Genomic DNA, 20678 nt, shown 5'->3' with positions numbered 1-20678 from the left:
CCATGCCATGCAAGACTGTTGATAGTGATAGTTGCCTAAGCAGCAGAGTACAGCGAGAGATGGACTGAATTGCAAAGACAAGAAGAGCAGCGGTGGTCGTTGGATGGTCGTTGGGCGGATGAGAGCAAGCACGAAGAGAACTCAAAAGAGCTACGCGCGCTATGTATGAACATGAGGCAGATTCGAATCTCTCCATTTCCAACTTCGCGCTAATTTGCGGGGGATCGACGTACACTATCTTATCTTGCCATGGTCGACGAGCACGGGCAGGAGTGCGTGAGGCTCAACCTCGAAGACCGAGTGCACCAACTCGGTGATCTGGCCAACATCCAGCTACCCTGGTCGGAGTTGTGAACGTTTGCGATGAGGATCTCTCCCAGGGAGGAGGCGAAGCTCCTGCTGCACCAAGTATGCTCACGCCCTTCTCCTATTTCCGCAACGAGTTAACCCCGACATAGGCAGGCTTTCTCGCGCAGAAGCGTCTCGCGCGGGGATTGCAGCTGAACCAAACAGAGGCCGTCGCGCTCATCGCTTCGCAGCTGCAAGAGCGCATCCGCGATGGGAAGCACTCCGTAGCCGAGCTAATGCAGCACGGCAAGACGCTGCTCGGCCGCAGACACGTCCTTCCCGGTGTTTCCAGCCTCTTGCACGAGATCCAGGTGGAGGGCACGTTTCCAGACGGGTACGTATCATGCCACTCCGCCACTCACAGACCACTTCGTCTGATCCTCAACCTCGACAAGCGTCTTCCTAGTTACCGTGCACGACCCCATTTGCAACGATACTGTCGAGCTCTCACATGCGTTGTACGGCTCATTCCTGCCTGCCCCTCCGGACCATGCCTTCCCGGTGATCGACCCGGACGAGTATTCTCGAGCCAAGGCTCCTGGAGCAGTCATCGTCAAAAGAGAACCAATCGTTATCAACCGCGGACGCGAGCGCGTCAAGCTCCGTGTCACAAACGATGGAGACCGCCCGATCCAGGTCAGAACATTCAGACCCACCGCCTCCGTATCACACGTTCTGAGGTACCACTTACGATCAACAGGTCGGCTCCCACTACCACTTCATTGAGACCAACAAGGCCCTCGTCTTTGACAGGGCGAAGGCATACGGCAAACGGCTTGACATACCTGCAGGCACAGCCGTGCGCTTCGAGCCTGGTGACAGCAAACATGTCACCCTCTGCGCCATTGCGGGCAAGAAGCTCATCACAGGCGGGAATCGCCTCGCGACGGGCGTGTTCGATCCTGCAAGGACCGATGAGATCGTATCAGCTTTGGTACAGAGGGGCTTCGGACATACACCCCAGCCTGGTACGCTTGAGATCACCGTGGACACGACTGTCAGCAGGGAGTCGTATGTCGCCATGTTCGGACCTACTGTCGGCGACCGAGTGAGGTTGGGCGACACTGAGCTGTGGATTGAGGTCGAGCGCGACGAGGTACGCCCATGCGTCCCTCGGCACTTGACGTCTCTTACATAGACCTGGTCAGACTGTCTACGGGGATGAGGTCAAGTTCGGTGGAGGTAAGGCAACGTCCGCAGTGCCGTAGCCGGGTGATTTACGTGTTTCCTTTGTAGGCAAGACGATCAGAGAGGGCATGGGCCAAGCCACCAATCGGTCTGAGGCAGATTCCCTCGACCTTGTCATCACCAGCGCGTTGATCGTCGACTGGACCGGGATCTACAAGGCCAGCGTTTCCGTGCGGGGATGAGCGCATATATGCTCATTTTCTTCCATGCACAGGCAGACATTGGGGTCAAGGGCGGCCGTATCGTCGGCATAGGCAAAGCGGGCAACCCAGACGTCATGGCAGGCGTACACCCGAGCCTCATCGTCGGCTCCTCCACGGAAGTCATCGCCGGGGAGAAGCTCATCGTCACCGCGGGCGCGATCGACGCACATGTGCACTACATCTGCCCGCAGCAGGTTACGGAGTCGCTCGCATCGGGCGTGACGACGATGATCGGCGGAGGAACCGGGCCTAGCGCGAGCACGAACGCGACGACGTGCACGCCGAGTCCGTTCTATATGCGGCACATGCTGGCTGCGACGGACACGCTGCCGATGAACTTTGCGTTCACCGGTAAGGGAAATGACTCCGGTGAGACCGCACTGGAGGAAATTGTGAAAGCTGGCGCGGCCGGATTGAAGCTGCATGAGGATTGGGGCTCGACTCCGTCTGTCATCGTGAAGGCTCTGGATGTCGGAGACAAGTATGATGTTCAGGTACGTCTTGATCTCAGACAGGAATTTGCATATGCTAAGACGAAACGTTGAGGTGAACATCCATACTGATACACTGAATGAGAGTGGATTTGTCGAAAGTGAATCCTTTACTGCTTCCGGGTGATTCATTCTAAACCATCTGACTAGGTACCATCGAGGCATTTGGTGGACGAACAATCCACACGTACCACACGGAAGGAGCAGGTATACTGTGCCCCCATTTCAAAGCCGCAATTCCTTGACGTTCTGACAGGTGGCGGACATGCGCCGGATATCATCGTTGTGTGCGAGCATGAGAATGTTCTTCCTTCATCTACGAACCCCACGCGGCCGTACACCAACAATACGCTCGATGAACACCTTGACGTGAGTCATATATCGAGAAATTTTTGAGCATACACATCACGGACATCCGACAGATGCTCATGGTCTGCCATCATCTGGACAAGTCTATCCCGGAAGATCTCGCATTCGCCGAATCGCGTATTCGCGCGGAGACCGTAGCCGCCGAGGACGTCCTGCACGACATCGGCGCGATCAGCATGATCAGTTCCGACTCGCAGGCGATGGGCCGCGTCGGTGAGGTCATCAGCCGCACCTGGCGCACCGCGAGCAAGATGCGGGACCTCCGTGGCCCGCTGACCCTCGAGGGCGACATCGCCGGCCGGGACAACTCCCGCGTCAAGCGCTACATCTCCAAATACACCATCAACCCGTGAGCCACTTCGTCCCGGGTGGTCTAGCTCTCTTCTGACGCTGCAGAGCGCAGCGCGATCACGCATGGGATGAGCCACCTCGTGGGTTCGATTACCCCGGGCACGCTCGCCGACCTCGTACTCTGGAAGCCAGAGAACTTCGGCGCCAAACCCGAGATGGTGCTGAAGTCTGGAGTCATTGCATGGGCACAGGTGCGCATCGGGCGCTCTATACTGGACATGGAACGCTCACGGAGGTGTCATAGATGGGTGACGCAAACGCGTCCATCCCGACGGTCCAGCCTGTCATGGGCCGGCCGATGTGGGGGTCCCACGCCATGTCAGCTGCACTGAACTCGGTGGCCTTCGTGTCTAGCATCTCGGTCGAGCTGGAGATCCAGAAGCGCTACGGGCTGAGCAAGCGCTGCGAGCCCGTGAGCAATTGTAGGAACGTCACGAAAAAGGACATGAAGTGGAACTTTGCCACCCCAAAAATGAAGGTCGATCCGGAGAGCTATGAGGTGCGGGCGGATGATGTTCTGATGGACATCGAGCCCGCGGAGCGCTTGCCTCTGGCAAGGGCCTACAATCTGTTCTGAGTGGTTTCAATCAGTGTATTATGATGTAATTGTTTGAGCGCGATGATTGCAGTGGGATCCAAGCAATGATACAGTATATTCATGATGTCCTACAGGTATTACGCGACATACAGCATACAACGAAGATGGTACATATGACTACATAGCTTTGCTTGTGAAGTGTTCTCAGAGTCCGCGATCACATACACTGGAGGGTCTCGTGCCGAATATCTTCACTGCAATCCAGGAAATGCCCACCCCTTCCCATCCTCCTGGGCCCGCCCCGCAGCACCGCGAGATTTCCAAAGGCCATACAACTGCCACTGCGGATCCGATTCAACTCGGCACTCCCGGCAAGGCATGCACCGCCAGTGCATCCTGTTACCAACAACCGGTTAGAGATCGCTTCCAACGGTATATGAACATGCACTCACCTGCAACGCGACTTGAAGGCCACTGTCACATAGGAGGGCCATTCCATCCCCCTATAGTCGCGCGGCGTGCAGTAGGACGGCCTAGGCAGCCTCGTCGTGTCTGGGAGTCCGTCGCCGAAGGTGAGGGGCGACGGCACCGGAGGCGCATTCCACTCGCCGGGCTCCAGCCTCCGTCGAACGGGCAGAGCGGTGGCCGCAGAGATCTCTCTGGACAGTTTGTTCCATTCGGCAGACTCGGCCGCTTGCAGGTTCTCCTTGTCTTCGTCGTCGAAGGGGCGGGCGACGGACGGGCGCTGTTCCTGGGGCCTGTCTTGACTGCCTGCGCTTGCACTTCTGCGCCCGATGCCCGGTGGCGGGAGGAGCAGGCCCGCGGAGCTCCAGATGTTGGCATTGGCGGGCACGCGTTGCACTGCGAGTGACCATTGGACTTGTTGCGTGCTGTCCCCCGTTGACGAGGTGCTTCGATGCCCTTCAACCGTGTTCTTGGCCGATGTCGGCTCAGCATGAGTACCGCTCCCCGTTGTTTCATACAAGACATGCCTCGGTTCTTCGACGCTTGCAGAGAGAGAAGCGTCCGAGTGCTGGTGTCCGAGGTCTCGCGTACTAGAAGTTGCCTCTCTTGCCCTTGCATTGTGCTGGGATCGATCGGGGCTTCCTTTTGATGCTTCGCGAGACGACTTGTATGTGGCTACAAAGTTGTCATTCGGGACTGAATATACCATGCGCCGCATTGGTGGCGGCGTCCCGCTGTGGCGCGAGCCAGTGGGTGGCTGCTTGCTCGTTACGTTGTCATTCGGCTGTAGGAACGCACAACCGTAGTCGGCGGACGATGCCCGGCGCGATCGACCTTTGTTTGCGGCGTCGAATGGTGGCGGCTTAGCTGATGGCAGCCGGAAGGCGTATGCTTTGGCGTGCGATAATTGAGGCGCTGAAGGCATGTCTGGTGCGCCGAGCGTTTCGCGAGGCTCCGTATCGAACAGCGTCCCGAGGGGACCTAGGTCTTTTCGCATAGTTACTTGTTATGAGGAGCGACGGGGGAAGACTGTGCTTGTGTGCGGCGTTGAGGCTGATGTCTATCCTGTACAGAGGGCCACGGTATTTATATGTGGCGGAGCGGCCTTGTGCGCGTCTGTGCCACGGCCAACGAGTCAGCCAGGCCAATGAGGGCACGTACCACACATCCATTCCTGGCAACTGAAAGGTGTGGCAGCCTGTGGCAATGCCCGTAGAAGCCATGTCTAGCCGCGCTAGCCGTCGCTTGCGAGCTGCTGTGAGTCCGCGAACATGGACGGTGCAATCAGACAAGGCGGAAGGCATCGCGAGGCTGTGCTTGTCTTCCTTGTAAGGGCCGTGGGACGCATGCAAGCCTCGTGACGCCGTGGACGCAATCTGTGATTCGTCTTGCCTCTGACCTAGAGAAGGGCGGTCACTGATGGCACGGAGGCATCGATGCGAGGCTTGCACAAAAAAGGCAAAACGGTGGTCGCGAAGCGAGGTCCACGTCGAGGACAATGGGAAGTCCAAATGGGGGGAAAGCGGTGAGTGAAATTTGAGTACAACACAGAAAAATGCACACACGCACATTTGTGGCTTGCAGACGCGTGGACCCACAACCCCCTGAATACGGGAGCCCCTAGCTGGCCGGCGCCCACAGGGACCTATCGAGCTCTACGGCGGGTGCACCCCAGCAACGTCCGCTCTGCTTGAGGAGGCGGAGAAACATGGTGCGGCGTCCTGTTCGATAAGTACATGGCCAGAGTTTGGATTGCGGGCAGCCACGGTTCACGCGTGCATCAAGGTAGTTTGAATCTCCGCACTTCGCGCGAACCCAAAGCCAACTTGAGACCACGCTGAGACGAGGCGTTTTTGCTTTCACCGCATCCTCGGCCTCAACACAACGCTAATCCACAGTCGAATTGGCGTCGCGCTGAGGCGCGATGGGCACAAAAGGGAAACGAAGATGCGGTCGGCAAATGGCGACTGTGCGTGAAGTTGTCTATATAATGATAGTCAGTTTGCTCTTCGCGCGACGCGTACAGTATCACTTCATCATGCCAGCCGTTCAGTCATCTCCGTGGACATCAGCAAGCCGGCTTAGAATCAAGATGTTTGTCTCACTTTGCTCCTACGTGAAATCAAACTGAGAATGTATGGTTCCGTCATAATGGACTCCCGGTGTCGGGATTCATCGAGGTCGTTGGACCTTTCGAGGATGCGGACAACAACAAGTACTGGTTCAATCTTCGGGATGCTAGACGTCATAAAGATGGAACAAAACATCAATGAACGGTGCAACGGCACCTACAACAGGAGAGCAGTACGCCTCGCGACCGAGATGCAAGTAAGTACGCCATACGCGAGTTCGGATCGCCCAGCGACGCGGGTGCACACCCTTCTGAGCGAAACTTTGGTAGACAGGCCGATTCTGTCAGAAGGACTTGGAACGAAAGGAAAGGAAAAACGGGGTACTTACCTAACTTACATTGTTTCTCGTCTCAGGGCACGGCCTCAGCGGACTTGCTGATGGGTGGCCTCCGTGTCAGGTGTTAACTTGTGGTATGCGAGCGCGCACCAGAAATTGTGTTGTACCGGTTTGTGCCATCGCCCGGTCGTTCTGCGCGTCCCTACGTCGGTAAGCAAGCATTTGCAAGGAACGAGGCTGTCGAGGTACAAGGGGCGGGGGATTCGAGACCTGTAGACGTCAGGGTCTGGCTGTGACGCCACGACGACAGGCTACTGAACGCAAACCACGACAGTCGCCCACCCGTCTCCCCTTCTCTTCTCCCACCTCGACCCTTCCTCGTCATGCGGGCTCCCGTTCGCATTCGTCGCGCAGAAGCCAGGCCCAAGATGCAAGCGAAGAGGCAGCTGCGACACGACGGAGGAATCGATGTGGATGGTGTCATGGTGGGCGGGAACGTAAGCGCTTATGTAAGGATAAGGGATCGCTGACTCGCGCAGACCCTCGGACCGCTTCCCAACCTCCAGACGTCCGACAGTCCTCCTTATAAGGCCCTTCCAATGCGCCCGCGACTTTCTGTCGCGTTCTTTCACCCGCGCATCCAACGGTCGTCCTCCAGTCCGTCTGAGGCCTCAGTTTTGTACCACTACTTTCTTCACGACTTCACGTTCTCGCCACCATGACCGTCGTCGAACGCAGTGACGAGGAGACACCGCTTCTGCGCAAGGCGAAGCCGACGAAAACGCCCATCCCCTGGGCACAACTCTCCATCTTGCTCGTCCTCCAATTAGCGGAGCCACTCACGAGTCAAGTCATCTCCCCCTTCGCCCCGGACGTCAGTATATTCTCATCTTCAGAGCCGCAAGCTTGCATGGACTCACTGGCAGCGTTTGGTAGCTTATCCGCAACATTGGCATCACCGGCGGCGATGAGGCAAAAGTTGGCTACTATGTTGGCCTCATGGTACGCAGTTCTACCCACGGCGCATGAATACGCGGTCTAACGTCGCAATGTTCAGCATTCCCTCTTCTTCGCCACTCAGGCCTTGACCGTCCTACATTGGAGCCGCTTGTCTGACCGCGTCGGGCGCAAGCCCGTCATCATGATTGGCCTCCTTGGACTGTCATTATCCATGTACAGCTTCGGTATGTCGCGTACCTTCTGGGGTCTGGTCGTGAGGTGAGCCCCACGTTCCCGTAGCTGTGCGGCTCGTACTCAGTCCGCTATCACAGCCGGAGTCTCAATGGAGCTCTGAACGGCAATATCGGCGTGCTGAAAAGTATGATGGCTGAAATAACCGACTCCACGAATATCGCGGAGGCGTACGCCTACTTGCCCCTTGCATGGATGACTGGCGGCACTCTAGGGTGAGTCCTCCATCTATACGTGGCCTGCAACAATCTCCTGACACATGATGAATTCTACACCAGGCCTATGATCGGTGGCTTATTATCACGACCACATGAACGATTCCCCATCTTGTTTGGGCATAACGAATTTATGGCAAGGTATCCTTATTTCCTTGCTTGTGCTGTACCTGCGACATTCTCGGTTCTGGCCTTTTTCGTCACAATGATCTTCTTGAAGGAGGTGCGTAGATCACGATCATGCGTCATTCCCCACCTAATCCAGGCAATCCGCAGACCGTCAAATCACCTATCTCTCTCCGCCGCATCTTCACCCTCCGTAAGAGCAAGGCGAATCTCACTCTCCAAAACGTCGCAGGTGCCGACGGACCTCGGCCAGTCGTACCCATCGCGCCCGGCAAGACGTCCAGTTCAGAACCACTACCGCTTCGAGCACTATTAACCTCACGCGTCATGATCTCCGCCGGGAATTATGCTCTCCTTGCGATAGCTGACATCAGCTACCGCACAGTTCTCCCGGTGTGGATGTCTACGCCGATCGCACTGGGCGGCCTCGGACTGTCGCCGCAGGCCATCGGCGCACTCCTATCGGTGTATGGGATCACGAATGGCACCATGCAGATCCTCACGTTCTCGAAGGCGGTGGGCTATTTCGGTCCGAAGAAGATCTATGTCTTTGGGATGGCCGCAGCTCTCCCTGTGTTCGCGTTGATGCCCGTCACGAACTTCGTCGTGCGCGAGCAGGGCTACAGCACTGCCCTATGGGCGCTCCTGGCGCTGCAGTGCTTCATCTCAGTAGCCACGAATTTCTGTTATGGTCCGTTCATCCGTCTTGCACCCGCGCAGCGTGTACTGATCGGTCGTACAGGAAGCGTCTTCATCTTCATCACCGCCTCTTCGCCCAACAAGGCTTCACTAGGCTCCGTGAACGGCCTCTCGCAGATGAGCGTATCGGTCATGCGCGCCATTGGCCCCGCTATGGCGAACTCGCTTTTCTCCCTGTCCATCGATGAGTCGCATCACCTCCTCGGGGGATGTTCATCTATCTCTTCCTCGCCTTCCTCGCCATCGTAGCTTTGGGTGGGGCCATGCTGCTGCCTGCACAGGTTTGGAAGGACGAGAAGTCGAGCTCATGATCCGTCGGCTTGGCCCGGCACTCTTCGCACCTGGTTTTCACCATGTTCGCTGCATATATACCGTAGTGTCTCCGCGCGATACCTCTCGAACCACCATGTCATGACTGCACTACATAGAAGGAAATACGACTACAGAACTCAGGAGGACCGCTTTGTCCAGCCACCCATTTTATTGTGTGAACTTGAATAAGCGCCCAACCACCTCGGGCACGCGATTGCTGTATATGTATGTGCGCTGAGCCAGCCTTCGAGCGGCACTGCAACTTACCACAAACGACCACCTTCACCGCCCTTGCCCTGCCCACCTACTTCATTTATACACCTGGGCTGTCTCCATCTAACCTACAGTGCTCTCTGACGACCTCACGACCACAGAATGTCCTCCTTCGCTGCGCTCATGGCGCTCAGCGCCACCCAGACCCGCCAGTCCGAGGCAGCCGTGCAGAATGCGCTGGTGGAGAAGCAGCGGCGGGACGCGCAGAAGCGCAAGGAGCGGAGGAGAAGGAGCGCAAGGAGCGCGAGATGGAGGCGAAGCTCCGGCTCAAACGCCTCGAGGAGGAGAAAAGGGAGCAGGAGCGACAGGCCCGGGTCGAGCGCGAGCGCGAGGCGCGGGAGCGCGAGCTGCAGCGGCGCGAGGAGGAGGAGCGCGCCCGCCTGATGCACGGCCCGAAGCGCGCGGCGCGGACGGACGGCAACGGGTACCCCGTCTCGCGCGCGGCGGGGCGCAAGGGCTCGGAGGACCCGGGCGACGACGAGGCGGCGCGAGTGCGCTGACGCGCGAGGAGAAGCGCAAGCGGCGGATGGAGCTCGAGATGCGCCATGGCCTGGGCAGCGCGCGCCGCGCGAACTCGGCCGGCGGGTACGCGAAGGCGGGCAGGCGGCTCCCCGGCGGCGCGATGGACATCACGACGACGAACACGGGCGCGCTGTCTGCGGACGGGAAGAGCACGATGTCCGTGCGGCAGCGCCTCGCGCAGGCGCCGGCCACGCTCATCAAGCTCAACGTGAACAAACGGGATACGCGGACGATTGACGAGATCCTGCAGGACCGGGCGAAGGCGAAGGCGAAGACCCTGCAGGGCGACGAGGCGAAGGAGTTCAAGGACTGGTTTGGGAAGGCCAAGGAGACGAAGGCCGTCTCGCAGGTGGAGTCCGCGTCGACGTCGCGAGCGAACACCCCCGCAGGCATCGGCCAGAAGACAGGCCTGCAGAGGACGCAGAGCGGGTCTGCCTCTCCCGCCTCCAAAGTTCCCAGCAACCTCGCCCCGCTCCTACTCCAAAGTCTCCTCGTCTCAACGACCGGCCGCAGTCAAGCCGCTTCCCACCAAGTCGGTATCCTCCTCCGGTTCTAGGACACCTGTGCCCGCTGGCAAGGCGACCGCGGCCACGTCATCAAGCTCGCATCCTCAGCCAGTAGCAAGCCTATTCCCAAGAAGCGGCCCCGCTCTCCTTCGATGGCCTCTTCACGAAGCACGTCGCCGCCGCCGCCAAAGAAGCGCGCCGGGTCCTCCCAGAACGACATCAGCTCCAGATCTGGAGCCTCTTTGGCAAGGACCGCTCTCGCTATGTCGTTGCAGATGTGATGAGCGACGACGAGGACATGGAGGCGGGCGCAAGCGACCTCGAGAGGGAGGAGAAGCGAAGGTCAGCCACGATCCTACTTCTGCTGCAGAGCGACGTCTGCTGGTTGACGCATCTCATAATGCCGTTGCTGATATTGCTTTTGCAGTGCACGCATTGCTCGGAAAGAGGACGAGCTCGAGAAGGAACAGGAAAGGCGTCACGAAGAAGAGAACGGCGCAAGCGGAAGGAGAAGGACCGCAGGGGTTGATACTAGCATGTGTTGGTTCATATACATCGGACTTGCCGCGACTCTTGTTCTTGCCTTCATGCCTTGGTTCTCTGTATGTCTCCTCATATATTGTCGCCACACTGTACCATCGCCATCTATCTTATTCCGCATTCGCACCGAACACACCTTAGTACATCACACATGTATCCGCTTCCTGATGGACAACAATACAGTCAGGAAGATCCACCACATGTGTGATTGAGCTGCGAGTGGGTTACATTATGCGGACTACAGTATCTGAACATTGCTTCACGAAAGCTAAGACGAGCGGATGGGTGAGGAAGGCGTGAATGGAGAAGTATGTTGTCCGAGGTTCTACGTGTCCTTGATTGACGTGAACCGTGCTGCAGTGCATTTATGCACCGTCCTCCATCTTGAACCTCTTCCTCGGTCCCTCCGGCCCAAACGGACCACCCCCACCAGCGCCGCCCTGCATGAACGCGGGGTTGAAGTGTCCCTGGACGTTCCCAAACCCGCCGCCTCTGCCGCCCATTGGCATCATGCCCATTCCTACACGGTCATACAACACGGATCAGTCACCACGTCACAAGTACAGGAAACGGACATCGTCCTAGAACACCGTACCCATTCCGCCACCCATCATGCCCCCGCCGCGGCCCATCATGTTGCCGCGCGGGCCCTGAGGGATCATCCCGCTGCGTCCGCCGCCCATACCGCCCATGCCCATGCCTCCGCCTCCGATGCCGCCCATACCCATACCCATACCGCCCATACCACCCATACCACCCATGCCATGCCCATCATGTTAGGCATGCCGCCGCGCATCATGCCGCCGTTGCCCATCATGCCGCCGCGCATGTTCATACCCATGTTCGCGCCCATGTTGTTGTTCTGCATACCTCCTCCGCGGAAGTTGCCGCCGCCGCGGCCAGGGTTGGACCCCACTCCGCTCTGCATCTGACCGCCGTGGCGCATCTCGCGCGGTGGGGGCTCTGTGTAGAGTGATGAGCGATATACTACGGCCTGGGTGCTGCACACCGACCTTTGGGCAGGGTCCGGAAGGGATTCCCTTGTGATGTGCTCGTGTAATTTGCCGTGGCTCGGCGATTCTGGAAGTCACTGCGAAAACTCTCAGTGAGCTGGCAACGACTACAAAGGCTCAGATCTTACTTGTTGTCGAACCAATTCTTCAGGGCTGATGCACTCTCGAAGCTATGACACTCCACGTAGGCAATTCTGTCAACGTGAATGAATATTCACTCAGCATAGGAACGCATATATTCACGCTTACCCTTTGCTTTTACCATTTACCTTGTGCTCGGAGAAGGTGATGTCCTTATGGTCCAGTGTCACGCCAGTGTTGAGCGCTACTTGCCGCACGTCCTCATCAGTCGTCCACTGTAAAGGCAAACAGATTGCATGGGAACGTCTCAGAATGACATGAATGTGTGAACCTAAGTGTATGAACCAACAGACCCATTGCAAATCACCGATATATAACGCGTCAAAGGCACCCTGTCCAGCGGCACCGCCGCTGACCGACGGAACACCAGGCGTTGTCCCTCCAGAAAAACCGTTAGACGCTCCGGGGCTCCGAGCATCAGCGGTTGACTGGATCTCGAGCTCCTTGGGTGGCGACGAGTGCCCACCGTTCATGCGGTCGTCAGACTCAGGCTCGTCGTCTTCACGCTGCCTCTTCTCTCCTGTGACGGGGGAGCTGGAGCGATGTTCACCTTGGATCTCGTTCGTGTCGGGTGCAGCTTGCTCCTCCTCAAGACCCTGGTGCTCGCGGACCCCTTAGCAGATGGATCCAAATACATGGCGCATGCTCACCTCTACAGGCTTAGTGGAGTTGAACCCTTCATCCTCCCCGTAAATGTCAAAATCGTCTTCGGGCATCTTTGCACGACTCAGGCAGGTGAAGTGGAATAAAACTTCGTTGCACTTTTCTGAGGATACGACAGGAGGGTGCGAGTACCGACAGACAAATAGACAGCGATGCGACAGGATACAGCGAGCCAGACAACAAAGTCTAGGAGAGGTTGATTGCCGTGTCGACGCAGAAAACGAAAGAGCTCTTACTTCGGATACAGGCGACGGTGTCCAATTAATCGAGAGACTGCACCGTCGTTCAGAGAGAGTGGGCGACGCTGGTGGAAGAGAGGCCGTCAGAGATGGGTCGAGGGAGGTGGTTGAGGGAGAGGAGGCGGAAGGATGGACAACAAGACCACCGACGCCGAGCACGCTCGTCACCCGTCTCGGCTTCTGCCGCGCCTCGATTGCCCCCTCCATATCAGGCAATCGGTGTAGTCTTGACCGCCACCAGTACTGGCCCAGAATTGATGCATGTCCTGGTTCGTCTTGACATCAACCTCTGTCTGCGACGGTGTCTAAACCACGGACTGAGATCACCATGATACGAGCCGTCCGATACTTAACCTCAGTCTACGCAACTTACTGCTTCGCCGATTTATAGACGAACTTGAAGAGCATCACAACTATTTGATTAACATTAACACACGGATCGTGACATGACAGGAAGTTCGCTGCCGAAAGAGACTGTGGCGACACAAAGTCCATATGGCCGCCTATGAGTGCAGCTAACTTACGGTAAGGCAGCCAATGGTCCATATGCATAAACGCCCGTACTCAGTACTCAGCGCGGACTGCACGAAATGCAAAACTTTGTCGCATGTCGTGAGTTCTCACCAATCACATTAACGGCTGGAGTTGGTACAACATATAATCCCCTCGCCTTTTACTAGGGGATTCCGTGTACCGACTCCGACTGACGGCCGTATCATCAATCTTTGGAATCACTACGCTTCCTTGTGAAGTGAAATGTCTCTTTTCCTTTTGCTCACCGTTCTGGCGATTATTGACTGACAGTTGCTCTCAAGGGCAACGGAGGTGTACGCTCGCATACCACGCGCACGATTGAGAATAGAAGGCTGATATCCAAATGCCACGAGGGTACTGTACATCCAATACTGCAAGGAACGAATAACATTATGATGGCGGCTCACAACCCGAATGCGTCCTCCGCCGCTGCAACAAACGGCGGCTATAGCCTTGCTCCCTTCGGCATGTTCTTGATCGCCTGGCGAACACCGAGGTCGCCCAGGACATCCTCCGCTGTGAGACGACTGCATGAGCATACTCCTCTAACTCGAATACAGTACATGGCATCTTACCTCCTCCGAGGAGCGCGTCGAACGGCACGGTTCTGTGATACTGGAAGGAAACAGCGGGTCAAACTTGATAAGCTAAACTGCAGACAATGCACACATACGTGCTCAATCAAACGACCCATGCCCGTCTTCGTGATACCACGGCCACCAAAGATCTGCACTGCGTCACGGGCAGTATCTTGCGCAGCGCGCGTCGCAGCCATCTTCAATAGACCAATAGGGCTACAAGAACGTATATTCAATACTTGCGCGAGACACCGAGATCACCGACCCTAGACTTACCCCGCAAGTAGGGCAGCTTGCTCCTTGTACGACTAAACCAAGTCCGGGTCAATATAAATTCCAGGAGAGACAGAGAAGTGACGACGGACCATGTTGTTCATCTGGTACGTGATGTTCTCTAGCCAAGCCTGCAAGCTCTCGACGCGAGCGATCATCTCAGCGAGCTTCGAGCGGATGACGGCTTGCGAGCTGAGCGGCTTGCCAAACGCTTTCCGCTGGTTGACCCACCTGCCAAGGCGTCAATAAATAACACTTCACGGCGTAGACGGCGAACCACGCACTTCATGCATTCCTCGACGATAGTCCGTTGTGCCCTGATGGACGCGCAAGCCATAACCCATCGCTCGTGGTTGAAGTTGCTGGCCAACAACAATCAGCATCCTCCTCGCCAGCCTAAATAGAAGCATATAACGTACCTGAGGATGACGAAGACACCGCCATTAACGGGTCCGAGGGTGTTCTCGACGGGAACTTTGACATCGTCAAAGGTGATATACGCGGTCCCGGCTGTTGATGAATATGAAGTCTTGATCGGCTTTGTCTCAACGCCGTCACCACGTTCCACAAGGATTGCAGTCAATCCTTTCTGTCAGGTGTTGAGAGCGTGTGAGATGATATTCAGGCAAGGATATCAGAGTGTGGCTTACCCCGGTGTTACATCCGACGGTGAAGCTGATTATGTGGATTAGTACGCCGTTTCGGACTAATGCGAGAGCACGTACTAATCGGAGAACCTGAAAGACAGTAATCGCATTAGAAGATTTGCAAAGCACACGCATACAGCCCACTCACGCCCCGTTCGTGATCCACTTTTTGGTACCATTGACGATCCAGAACTTGCCATCCTCGGTCTTGCGAGCGGTCGTCTTCAAGCCCGCGACATCCGAGCCTGCGAACGCCTCGGTGATCGCCAAGCTGATGTACTTCTCGCCGGAAAGAACCTCCTTCATGACACGATCGCGCAGCTCGGGCTTCGCAAAATGCATCACGGGCGGCAAGCCGATGACCATTCCGCCATTAAACCCATCTTGGAAGCCGCGCATACCGGCGCGGACAGCTTCTTGGTTGAGTATGAGCTAAACCATGATGAGCACTTTCGGCGCCATGTCACCAAACTCGTAGGCATACCTCATGGAAATAATCGTACTAGGGATAAAGCCGCTGGTGAGTGATGAAGAAGCAGAAGTATGAAAATGAGTACCTCTTCCGGGGTGACTGCGCCTCCCAATAGCGTTAGGCCTTTGAGGTGCTTTCCAGGGCCAAGACGCATTGCATTCAGACCGTTATCCCTGTAAGATGATGTCAATGTGCTGCAGATGCTAGGCAAATCACGAGACGAACCCCATCTTCTTGACTAAACTAGGACTGGGTCGTTTACCGTCCTCTTCTCGTGCCTGCGGGTGATGTTTAGGTAATAGTCTCGATACTGACGAACACACGACTCACCGTCGCCTCAGGGGTGATCTCCTCATCAGTAAACTTCCTCATCGCCTTCTGGAACCGGTGGTGGGTCTGCGGCACAGTGAGTCGCCGACCTGAGGGGAAGGGATTGTAGCGTACCTCTTTGTAGTATGGGGTGTGATATCCCTTCGACAACCACGTTGGCTCGGCATACGGAACCTCGCTCAATTGACCTGAGACGTTGCTGACAATGTGACTCTCCTCGCCGCCAATCGTGCCAATCTGCAACCGTGCATACTGAGGCCTTAGGAGGACCTCATGGCGGTGCAGGCCGTAGAACGCTTCTGTAGCATCCTGACCAGCTGTAATAATAGGTAGGTCTGCTTATGTATGACATATACATGAGCAAGATAGAGTACGCACGAATCTCTTCTGCAAGGAATACGTTGGCTCCGCCAGGGTGTAAGTTCTTGAACTTGGATACGTCGTACACTTTCGCGTCTATTACAATCCACTATGTACGCATTTGCTGCATGAGCTCTGCGCAACATTGACGGGCTGTTGAGAAAGCGTACCAAGTCGTCTGGCTTGTTGTGCTACAGCGACCAATCAAGAGGGGCCCATTACTCTTACGCTCCTGAGATGATCGGGAGCCACACTGACCTGAGCGACCTCCTCCCGTGTGAGTTGCTTAAGCGCCTTCGTGGCCATAGCTGTCTACTTGTTTGCTGTCGCTGAGGGTGGTATAGGAGACGTGCGGGGGAATACCTGGATCTGAGCGGGAGGTCGCTCGTCTCGGATGCCTTATACCGCTCGATCAGACAGTTATCACATGTGTCTCGCGGGACGACGCGATCCTGTGACGGGTGCGGGAGAGCCATAGACACGTGGTTGTAGTATACTCATGCTTTCCGCCGTCCGGAACATGTCCTTACTCACCTTTCCCGGGTCAATGTCGTGACAACGATCTCCTTTGCATATACAGGCATGAACAATACAACTGACATTGCGCTCGCAGCTGTATATACATTGCCACTGGTCTTGTCCCACACCGTCGTGCCACTCAGCGCCTGACACAACACACCAGCAGGACACAAACCTACACCACTATCCAACCTTCAAGGGTACGCCCCACCCTGCGTGCTGCCGTACCCGGCTGGACAATTAGCAAGCGAAAGGCTGGCACTTCCACTACGCAAGTAGCATATCTTGGCGGTGAGGCATTCACCCGTACACTCGGGCGTCATGACTGAGCTCTTGCTTTGGTACAGGTTGTACAGCTGTATGAGAGACGAGTTCGTCTCCATGGCTGAGTGAAGCAAACGTCAGCGGACCTGACACTTCACGGTGCTGTCGCACGGACCTTCCGTGACGAGATGCCACCAAGTCGCGTTGAGAGGGTCGTCCGGACCCCATCCAGTGATACTATCGCCATACGCTTCGCGAGTGCTGTATTCAAGTTCAAACGTTGGCCCATATTCGGTCTGACCGTCCAAACCGCCGAAAGCGTTGACATCGGCCTGCCACCTAGCAGAAAGTAAGCATTGCGAGCGTCGTGCAGCCTGCCAATCGACCCACGTGTAGGCATCAAGGATATCGAATGTCTAGTGCCAATTGGAGTCAGAACTGCAACATCTCAAAGAATTGGACTACGGAAGAACGCACGCCTGAATCCACCTCGTAGATACGGAACCCTGAGTTGAGGTTTGTCAAAGGTGTAACCGACGGAGTGATCTTCACAAGGTCAGTAAGTACCAGTCTCCGCGCAGGTCGATAGACTGAACTCACCCATGCCACAGTCTGCGCATTCTCGGCGCTGATGTTCGTGGCGTTGTTCGCGTAAAAGATCTGTACGGAGGTGAGTCGCACTCTTGTCGCTCCCTCGTGTGTCAGCTTACAGTAAGCTGGTCTTCGTGTGTATGCCCAAAGAAGATGGCTGAAGCAACTGTAAGTACCACTCACACGAAGTCACTGACGAGACGCACCTGCGATGACATGCGGCGAGTAACGATCGACACTTCGGAACAAGTTGAGTACGCACGCCAAGGATACTAGCACAGAAACCTACATCTGGTAGACTATTGAGATATTTCCCATTAGCTAGCAACAATATGGCAATACAAGGGCACGTACACAAGTTCGACGGGTTCTCCAGAGGCTCGGTTCCGTCCCAGCCACTGAGAACATGGCCCAAGATCCACACTGATGAACGAAGAGTCAGGACAGTTCCTCCTGAGGTAGACCATGCACACCTCTGTCACCCGTATCTTCCGCGTCCTGCAGCTCATCGGTCAAGAACCGCAGCATGCCCGAGTTGTCCGACGAAGCCAAGTCGATGTAATTGAAGTAGTTCTGTCTGTATCGGCGTCTCAGTTTGGTGGGCCGAATCTGGAGCCTTCGGCCAATCGAACGTACGTGTACCCTGTTCGCATGCAGATCCGTTAATGACTTTCCAAGCAGCTGAGACCACTCATAAATCACGCACAGAAATCTGTGTTGATCGTGATGATCCTCAAACCGTCCTGACGCTGCACAGAGTACGCCGAGTAATGCGTGCGCGCTTGCTGCGCCGTGTCTCCGTCAATCCAGTCTTCTAGCTCCCACAGCGCTGCGAGGTGGTTGTAGTCCCTGAGCATGGCCAGTCTAAGCCTCGGGCGACACATCAATCCTTCGTGGCATACCAATCGAACTGATCTCGAAGACCGTTCCCGATGTTGTACGGCGAGTTCATTGCCCTATCGGAGTCATAGTCAGGTGTCCGTTCTCTGGGCAGATCGGAACAGGCTGTAACTTACATGTTGTACGTGTCGTGGTTGCCCTGCACAGCGTATACGGGCCCGGTGTTGACAAGCCGCTTGATAAGGTCATACAAGACGGACTAAAGGCAGGAGGTCGGAACTGCACGAGACTGCGCACTGAGTTATACGCACCTCGGAGTAGACCGTGTAAGCCCTACGCAACGAGGTTGAGTTGGTGAGATGACAAATAGGCCGAGCAGACACATCCTTACCTTGAAAGCTCGTTGGCGGGGTCGTGGGGGATTAGGTCGCCAGTATAGATCGTGAAGTCGAAGCCCGTCTCTTCCGTGCCTGTGAGGGCCGGCACCGCTTGCAACGCTGCGACAATCAAGGGGTAGGGGGAATCGCTGATACGTAGCAGGTGCAATGAGAACACGACGATGCCTGGTAGTAGCATACACGTACCAATTGAAGGCACCAAAACGGGGGGCAGGCTGCACTGTCTGGTTGAGACTGTTCTCGTTGTAGCCGTTCACGCGGCAACACAAGTACTGGCTGCAGTTCGCCTCCGCTCCGATAGCGTAACCTGCCGCATACCTTCGTATAAGCGAGGAGACACTAATTAGCATATAAACTTACGAGGATCGATATGCAAGTCGGATAAGTGTAGGATCTTCAGGCGCTCCCCCGTGGGTTGCTTGGGCGGAGGGAGCGGGTTAGGTTTCGGCTTCGCGAACCAACTGTCTAAGTCAAGGGGACTCGTGGGCGGCCTCGGACAGAGACTAAGAAACTGGTTGCATATGGTCTGAAGCGCGTCATCAGTCATATAATATTCATCAGCACCAAACCGTACTCACCTGCCCGTCGTAGCCTCCGACGTCTGCGGCCGCGATCGTCTGCGTCATGACCGAGCCAAGTGTGTATATCCCATACGTCGTCTCGCAATCGAGGGTCGTGCTGTAGTTGAAGTACTCGCACAGACGCACGGCGAGGTTTGGGCCCTGCTGGGGTTGCGCCATCACCAGGAACTTGGCGACCTCGAGCGCGGCCTGACAGGCTGCGCAGGAGTCAGCTGCGAAGATAGGATTCTTCGCTATCGAGACGATCTGCGCGACAGCCGTCTCGAGGAACACCGAAGAGTTCGCCGGAGGCGGCAGAGGATGGATCTCCTCAGTGTCGTTCTGCGAGGGAGTCAGCTTAGCACGGCTGGCCTAGGGGATTGTATCGAACCTGTGGGATCTCTTCCGCGTTCGTCAACCAGTACGGATAGATTTCATGCTACATCATGTACTGAGTGAGAGTGGGTAGAACGTGGACGTAGGCGCTCACCGTGACAGGATCGGAGACAACTGGCTGAGGCTCAGCCGTCGTAGCAGTGGGGTCGTTGTAATACGACGCATATAAACTGGTGGGGAATGCACCAGCTGCAGTATACGCCGATTGTAAGCCATTAGGGAGGCAGAGGACCGCCCTCAGTGAAGCGACACCAAGGACGAGGTTCAAAGCCCTAGTCATCACCGCGACCGCGAATTGCTCGAGCCTGGAGGTCGAGTTCGAACAACACACGGCCCGCTCGGGCCCATAGAATGTAGGCTATATAGTCTCGAATGGAAGTCATCGCTCGAAAAGAACATCGTACATCCAGTGAAGGGGCGAACGTGCGTGCAACGTACAAGGTCAGCAGGGCCATATAGCTTGACGAGCCGGCGTTCCTCTCATTCCTTGCCAATTTCCGAGATGACGACATGTCCGGGGCCGCTAGGATTATTCCCTGGTAGTGCAACGAGGCATCAAGACACGAGTTGCGGGTTTCGAGAATAGAAGCGCAACGTACATGCATGCTCCAGGGAATGTCCGCATCCCCTAGTCTCCAACGTTGCTCAGCAGTCAAGTTGCCGGCATTCTTAGCAAGCTGTCTTCGAGCGCAAAGCGCTGTCGGCGAGATCGTGGACAAGCGCATGCAAAGGTATGTGTAAAGTTGACGTCCACCATGCATTGCCACTGCATAGATGGTGAATATTAGCAGTTACGCGTACGGCACGCTGTAGAGCGCAATGGTCATCTGGCAGGGGCAAGCTGAGTGAAGAATGGAAGCTTAAGGAGGTGAGTGCGATAAAAGACACCCAGGGACGAACGAGGGATTGCGTGTCGTAAGGATGAGAGGCTCTTCTCGGTGCACTAGCGTACTGTGGCTTAGGCATGCAAGGAATTAAAGCCCAGCGTGTACGAGTGGCGGAGAAAGACTCTAGATTCGCGATGCGCTGGACGCAGAGCGAGAAGGCTGTGGTCCTCCGAGCGGCGAGTGCGTTCAGAGTGCGTTCACATTTCGAGACACTGCGAAAGTCGCGC

General features: G+C 56.2%; 7 protein-coding genes across 7 annotated transcripts; 3 read left to right on the top strand and 4 right to left on the bottom strand.

Annotated features, from left to right (window-relative positions):
* Positions 1-218: 218 nt before the first annotated feature.
* B0H18DRAFT_999996 (uncharacterized protein) lies at positions 219-3581 on the top strand. Its single transcript, XM_048045601.1, has 13 exons — positions 219-408; positions 459-682; positions 744-984; positions 1049-1444; positions 1497-1530; positions 1585-1694; positions 1751-2233; positions 2286-2331; positions 2381-2437; positions 2487-2599; positions 2653-2948; positions 3003-3141; positions 3195-3581. Exons 1-13 carry the CDS (start codon positions 364-366, stop codon positions 3525-3527), a joined length of 2517 nt encoding a protein of 838 aa, XP_047894891.1. The 5' UTR covers positions 219-363; the 3' UTR covers positions 3528-3581.
* Positions 3582-3936: 355 nt separating this feature from the next.
* B0H18DRAFT_1117853 (uncharacterized protein) lies at positions 3937-4950 on the bottom strand (the record flags this gene model as incomplete). The annotated part of the gene is made up of 1 exon (XM_048033665.1): positions 3937-4950. One exon carries the CDS (start codon positions 4948-4950, stop codon positions 3937-3939), a length of 1014 nt encoding a protein of 337 aa, XP_047894890.1.
* Positions 4951-6984: 2034 nt separating this feature from the next.
* B0H18DRAFT_244641 (MFS general substrate transporter) lies at positions 6985-9070 on the top strand. Its single transcript, XM_048037261.1, has 7 exons — positions 6985-7236; positions 7299-7364; positions 7420-7580; positions 7634-7768; positions 7832-7991; positions 8045-8585; positions 8637-9070. Exons 1-7 carry the CDS (start codon positions 7081-7083, stop codon positions 8840-8842), a joined length of 1425 nt encoding a protein of 474 aa, XP_047894889.1. The 5' UTR covers positions 6985-7080; the 3' UTR covers positions 8843-9070.
* Positions 9071-9280: 210 nt separating this feature from the next.
* Positions 9281-11331, top strand: B0H18DRAFT_1084404 (uncharacterized protein; the record flags this gene model as incomplete). The annotated part of the gene is made up of 7 exons (XM_048031785.1): positions 9281-9358; positions 9403-9602; positions 9671-10129; positions 10153-10292; positions 10326-10548; positions 10634-10730; positions 11107-11331. The coding sequence occupies 7 exons, from the start codon at positions 9281-9283 to the stop codon at positions 11329-11331; spliced, it is 1422 nt and encodes a 473-aa protein (XP_047894888.1).
* A 73-nt stretch (positions 11332-11404) lies between these two features.
* Positions 11405-12616, bottom strand: B0H18DRAFT_1117851 (uncharacterized protein; the record flags this gene model as incomplete). Its single annotated transcript, XM_048033664.1, has 6 exons — positions 11405-11709; positions 11760-11836; positions 11888-11953; positions 12009-12115; positions 12194-12496; positions 12551-12616. The coding sequence occupies 6 exons, from the start codon at positions 12614-12616 to the stop codon at positions 11405-11407; spliced, it is 924 nt and encodes a 307-aa protein (XP_047894887.1).
* A 1038-nt stretch (positions 12617-13654) lies between these two features.
* On the bottom strand, positions 13655-16388 carry B0H18DRAFT_999960 (acyl-CoA dehydrogenase/oxidase). Its single transcript, XM_048045600.1, has 18 exons — positions 16255-16388; positions 16167-16187; positions 16015-16105; positions 15751-15953; positions 15637-15702; positions 15532-15584; positions 15392-15479; positions 15319-15336; positions 14983-15266; positions 14913-14924; positions 14838-14862; positions 14607-14776; positions 14472-14549; positions 14280-14418; positions 14191-14222; positions 14010-14130; positions 13912-13951; positions 13655-13852 (listed from the first exon to the last, which is right to left on the bottom strand). The coding sequence occupies exons 1-18, from the start codon at positions 16300-16302 to the stop codon at positions 13782-13784; spliced, it is 1560 nt and encodes a 519-aa protein (XP_047894886.1). The 5' UTR covers positions 16303-16388; the 3' UTR covers positions 13655-13781.
* Positions 16389-16536: 148 nt separating this feature from the next.
* Positions 16537-19922, bottom strand: B0H18DRAFT_999955 (sphingomyelin phosphodiesterase). Its single transcript, XM_048045599.1, has 19 exons — positions 19659-19922; positions 19560-19607; positions 19187-19510; positions 18969-19134; positions 18795-18915; positions 18602-18736; positions 18522-18543; positions 18387-18469; positions 18295-18356; positions 18073-18199; positions 17844-17947; positions 17725-17793; positions 17577-17642; positions 17490-17527; positions 17380-17439; positions 17257-17325; positions 17170-17195; positions 16955-17118; positions 16537-16900 (listed from the first exon to the last, which is right to left on the bottom strand). The coding sequence occupies exons 1-19, from the start codon at positions 19842-19844 to the stop codon at positions 16710-16712; spliced, it is 2061 nt and encodes a 686-aa protein (XP_047894885.1). The 5' UTR covers positions 19845-19922; the 3' UTR covers positions 16537-16709.
* Between the last annotated feature and the right edge of the window lie 756 nt (positions 19923-20678).

This window comes from Fomitopsis serialis, assembly GCF_022376445.1.
Source record: "Fomitopsis serialis strain Sig1Antser10 chromosome Unknown B0H18scaffold_23, whole genome shotgun sequence".
NCBI classification, from domain to species: Eukaryota; Fungi; Basidiomycota; class Agaricomycetes; order Polyporales; family Fomitopsidaceae; genus Fomitopsis; species Fomitopsis serialis.
Note: the sequence above shows the minus strand (reverse complement) of the source record. Positions and strands in the feature narration are given on the sequence as shown.

What these genes read in the sequence shown, in the direction of transcription:
- B0H18DRAFT_999996 (XM_048045601.1), top strand. Translation starts at nt 364, where the DNA reads ATGAGGATCTCTCCCAGGGAGGAGGCGAAGCTCCTGCTGCACCAA. An exon ending in TGAGAGTGGATTTGTCGAAA is followed by an intron (nt 2,332 to 2,380) that starts GTGAATCCTTTA and finishes CCATCTGACTAG; the next exon opens with GTACCATCGAGGCATTTGGT. An exon ending in GAGTCATTGCATGGGCACAG is followed by an intron (nt 3,142 to 3,194) that starts GTGCGCATCGGG and finishes GAGGTGTCATAG; the next exon opens with ATGGGTGACGCAAACGCGTC.
- B0H18DRAFT_244641 (XM_048037261.1), top strand. Translation starts at nt 7,081, where the DNA reads ATGACCGTCGTCGAACGCAGTGACGAGGAGACACCGCTTCTGCGCAAG. An exon ending in GCTACTATGTTGGCCTCATG is followed by an intron (nt 7,365 to 7,419) that starts GTACGCAGTTCT and finishes CGCAATGTTCAG; the next exon opens with CATTCCCTCTTCTTCGCCAC. An exon ending in AGCCACGAATTTCTGTTATG is followed by an intron (nt 8,586 to 8,636) that starts GTCCGTTCATCC and finishes TCGGTCGTACAG; the next exon opens with GAAGCGTCTTCATCTTCATC.
- B0H18DRAFT_999960 (XM_048045600.1), bottom strand. Translation starts at nt 16,302, where the DNA reads ATGGCCACGAAGGCGCTTAAGCAACTCACACGGGAGGAGGTCGCTCAG. An exon ending in CCGTCGGATGTAACACCGGG is followed by an intron (nt 14,777 to 14,837) that starts GTAAGCCACACT and finishes AACACCTGACAG; the next exon opens with AAAGGATTGACTGCAATCCT. An exon ending in CGACGCGCTCCTCGGAGGAG is followed by an intron (nt 13,853 to 13,911) that starts GTAAGATGCCAT and finishes GTCGTCTCACAG; the next exon opens with CGGAGGATGTCCTGGGCGAC.
- B0H18DRAFT_999955 (XM_048045599.1), bottom strand. Translation starts at nt 19,844, where the DNA reads ATGACTAGGGCTTTGAACCTCGTCCTTGGTGTCGCTTCACTGAGGGCG. An exon ending in CTTACACGGTCTACTCCGAG is followed by an intron (nt 18,470 to 18,521) that starts GTGCGTATAACT and finishes TCCTGCCTTTAG; the next exon opens with TCCGTCTTGTATGACCTTAT. An exon ending in ATCAACACAGATTTCTGTGC is followed by an intron (nt 17,948 to 18,072) that starts GTGATTTATGAG and finishes ACGCCGATACAG; the next exon opens with ACAGAACTACTTCAATTACA.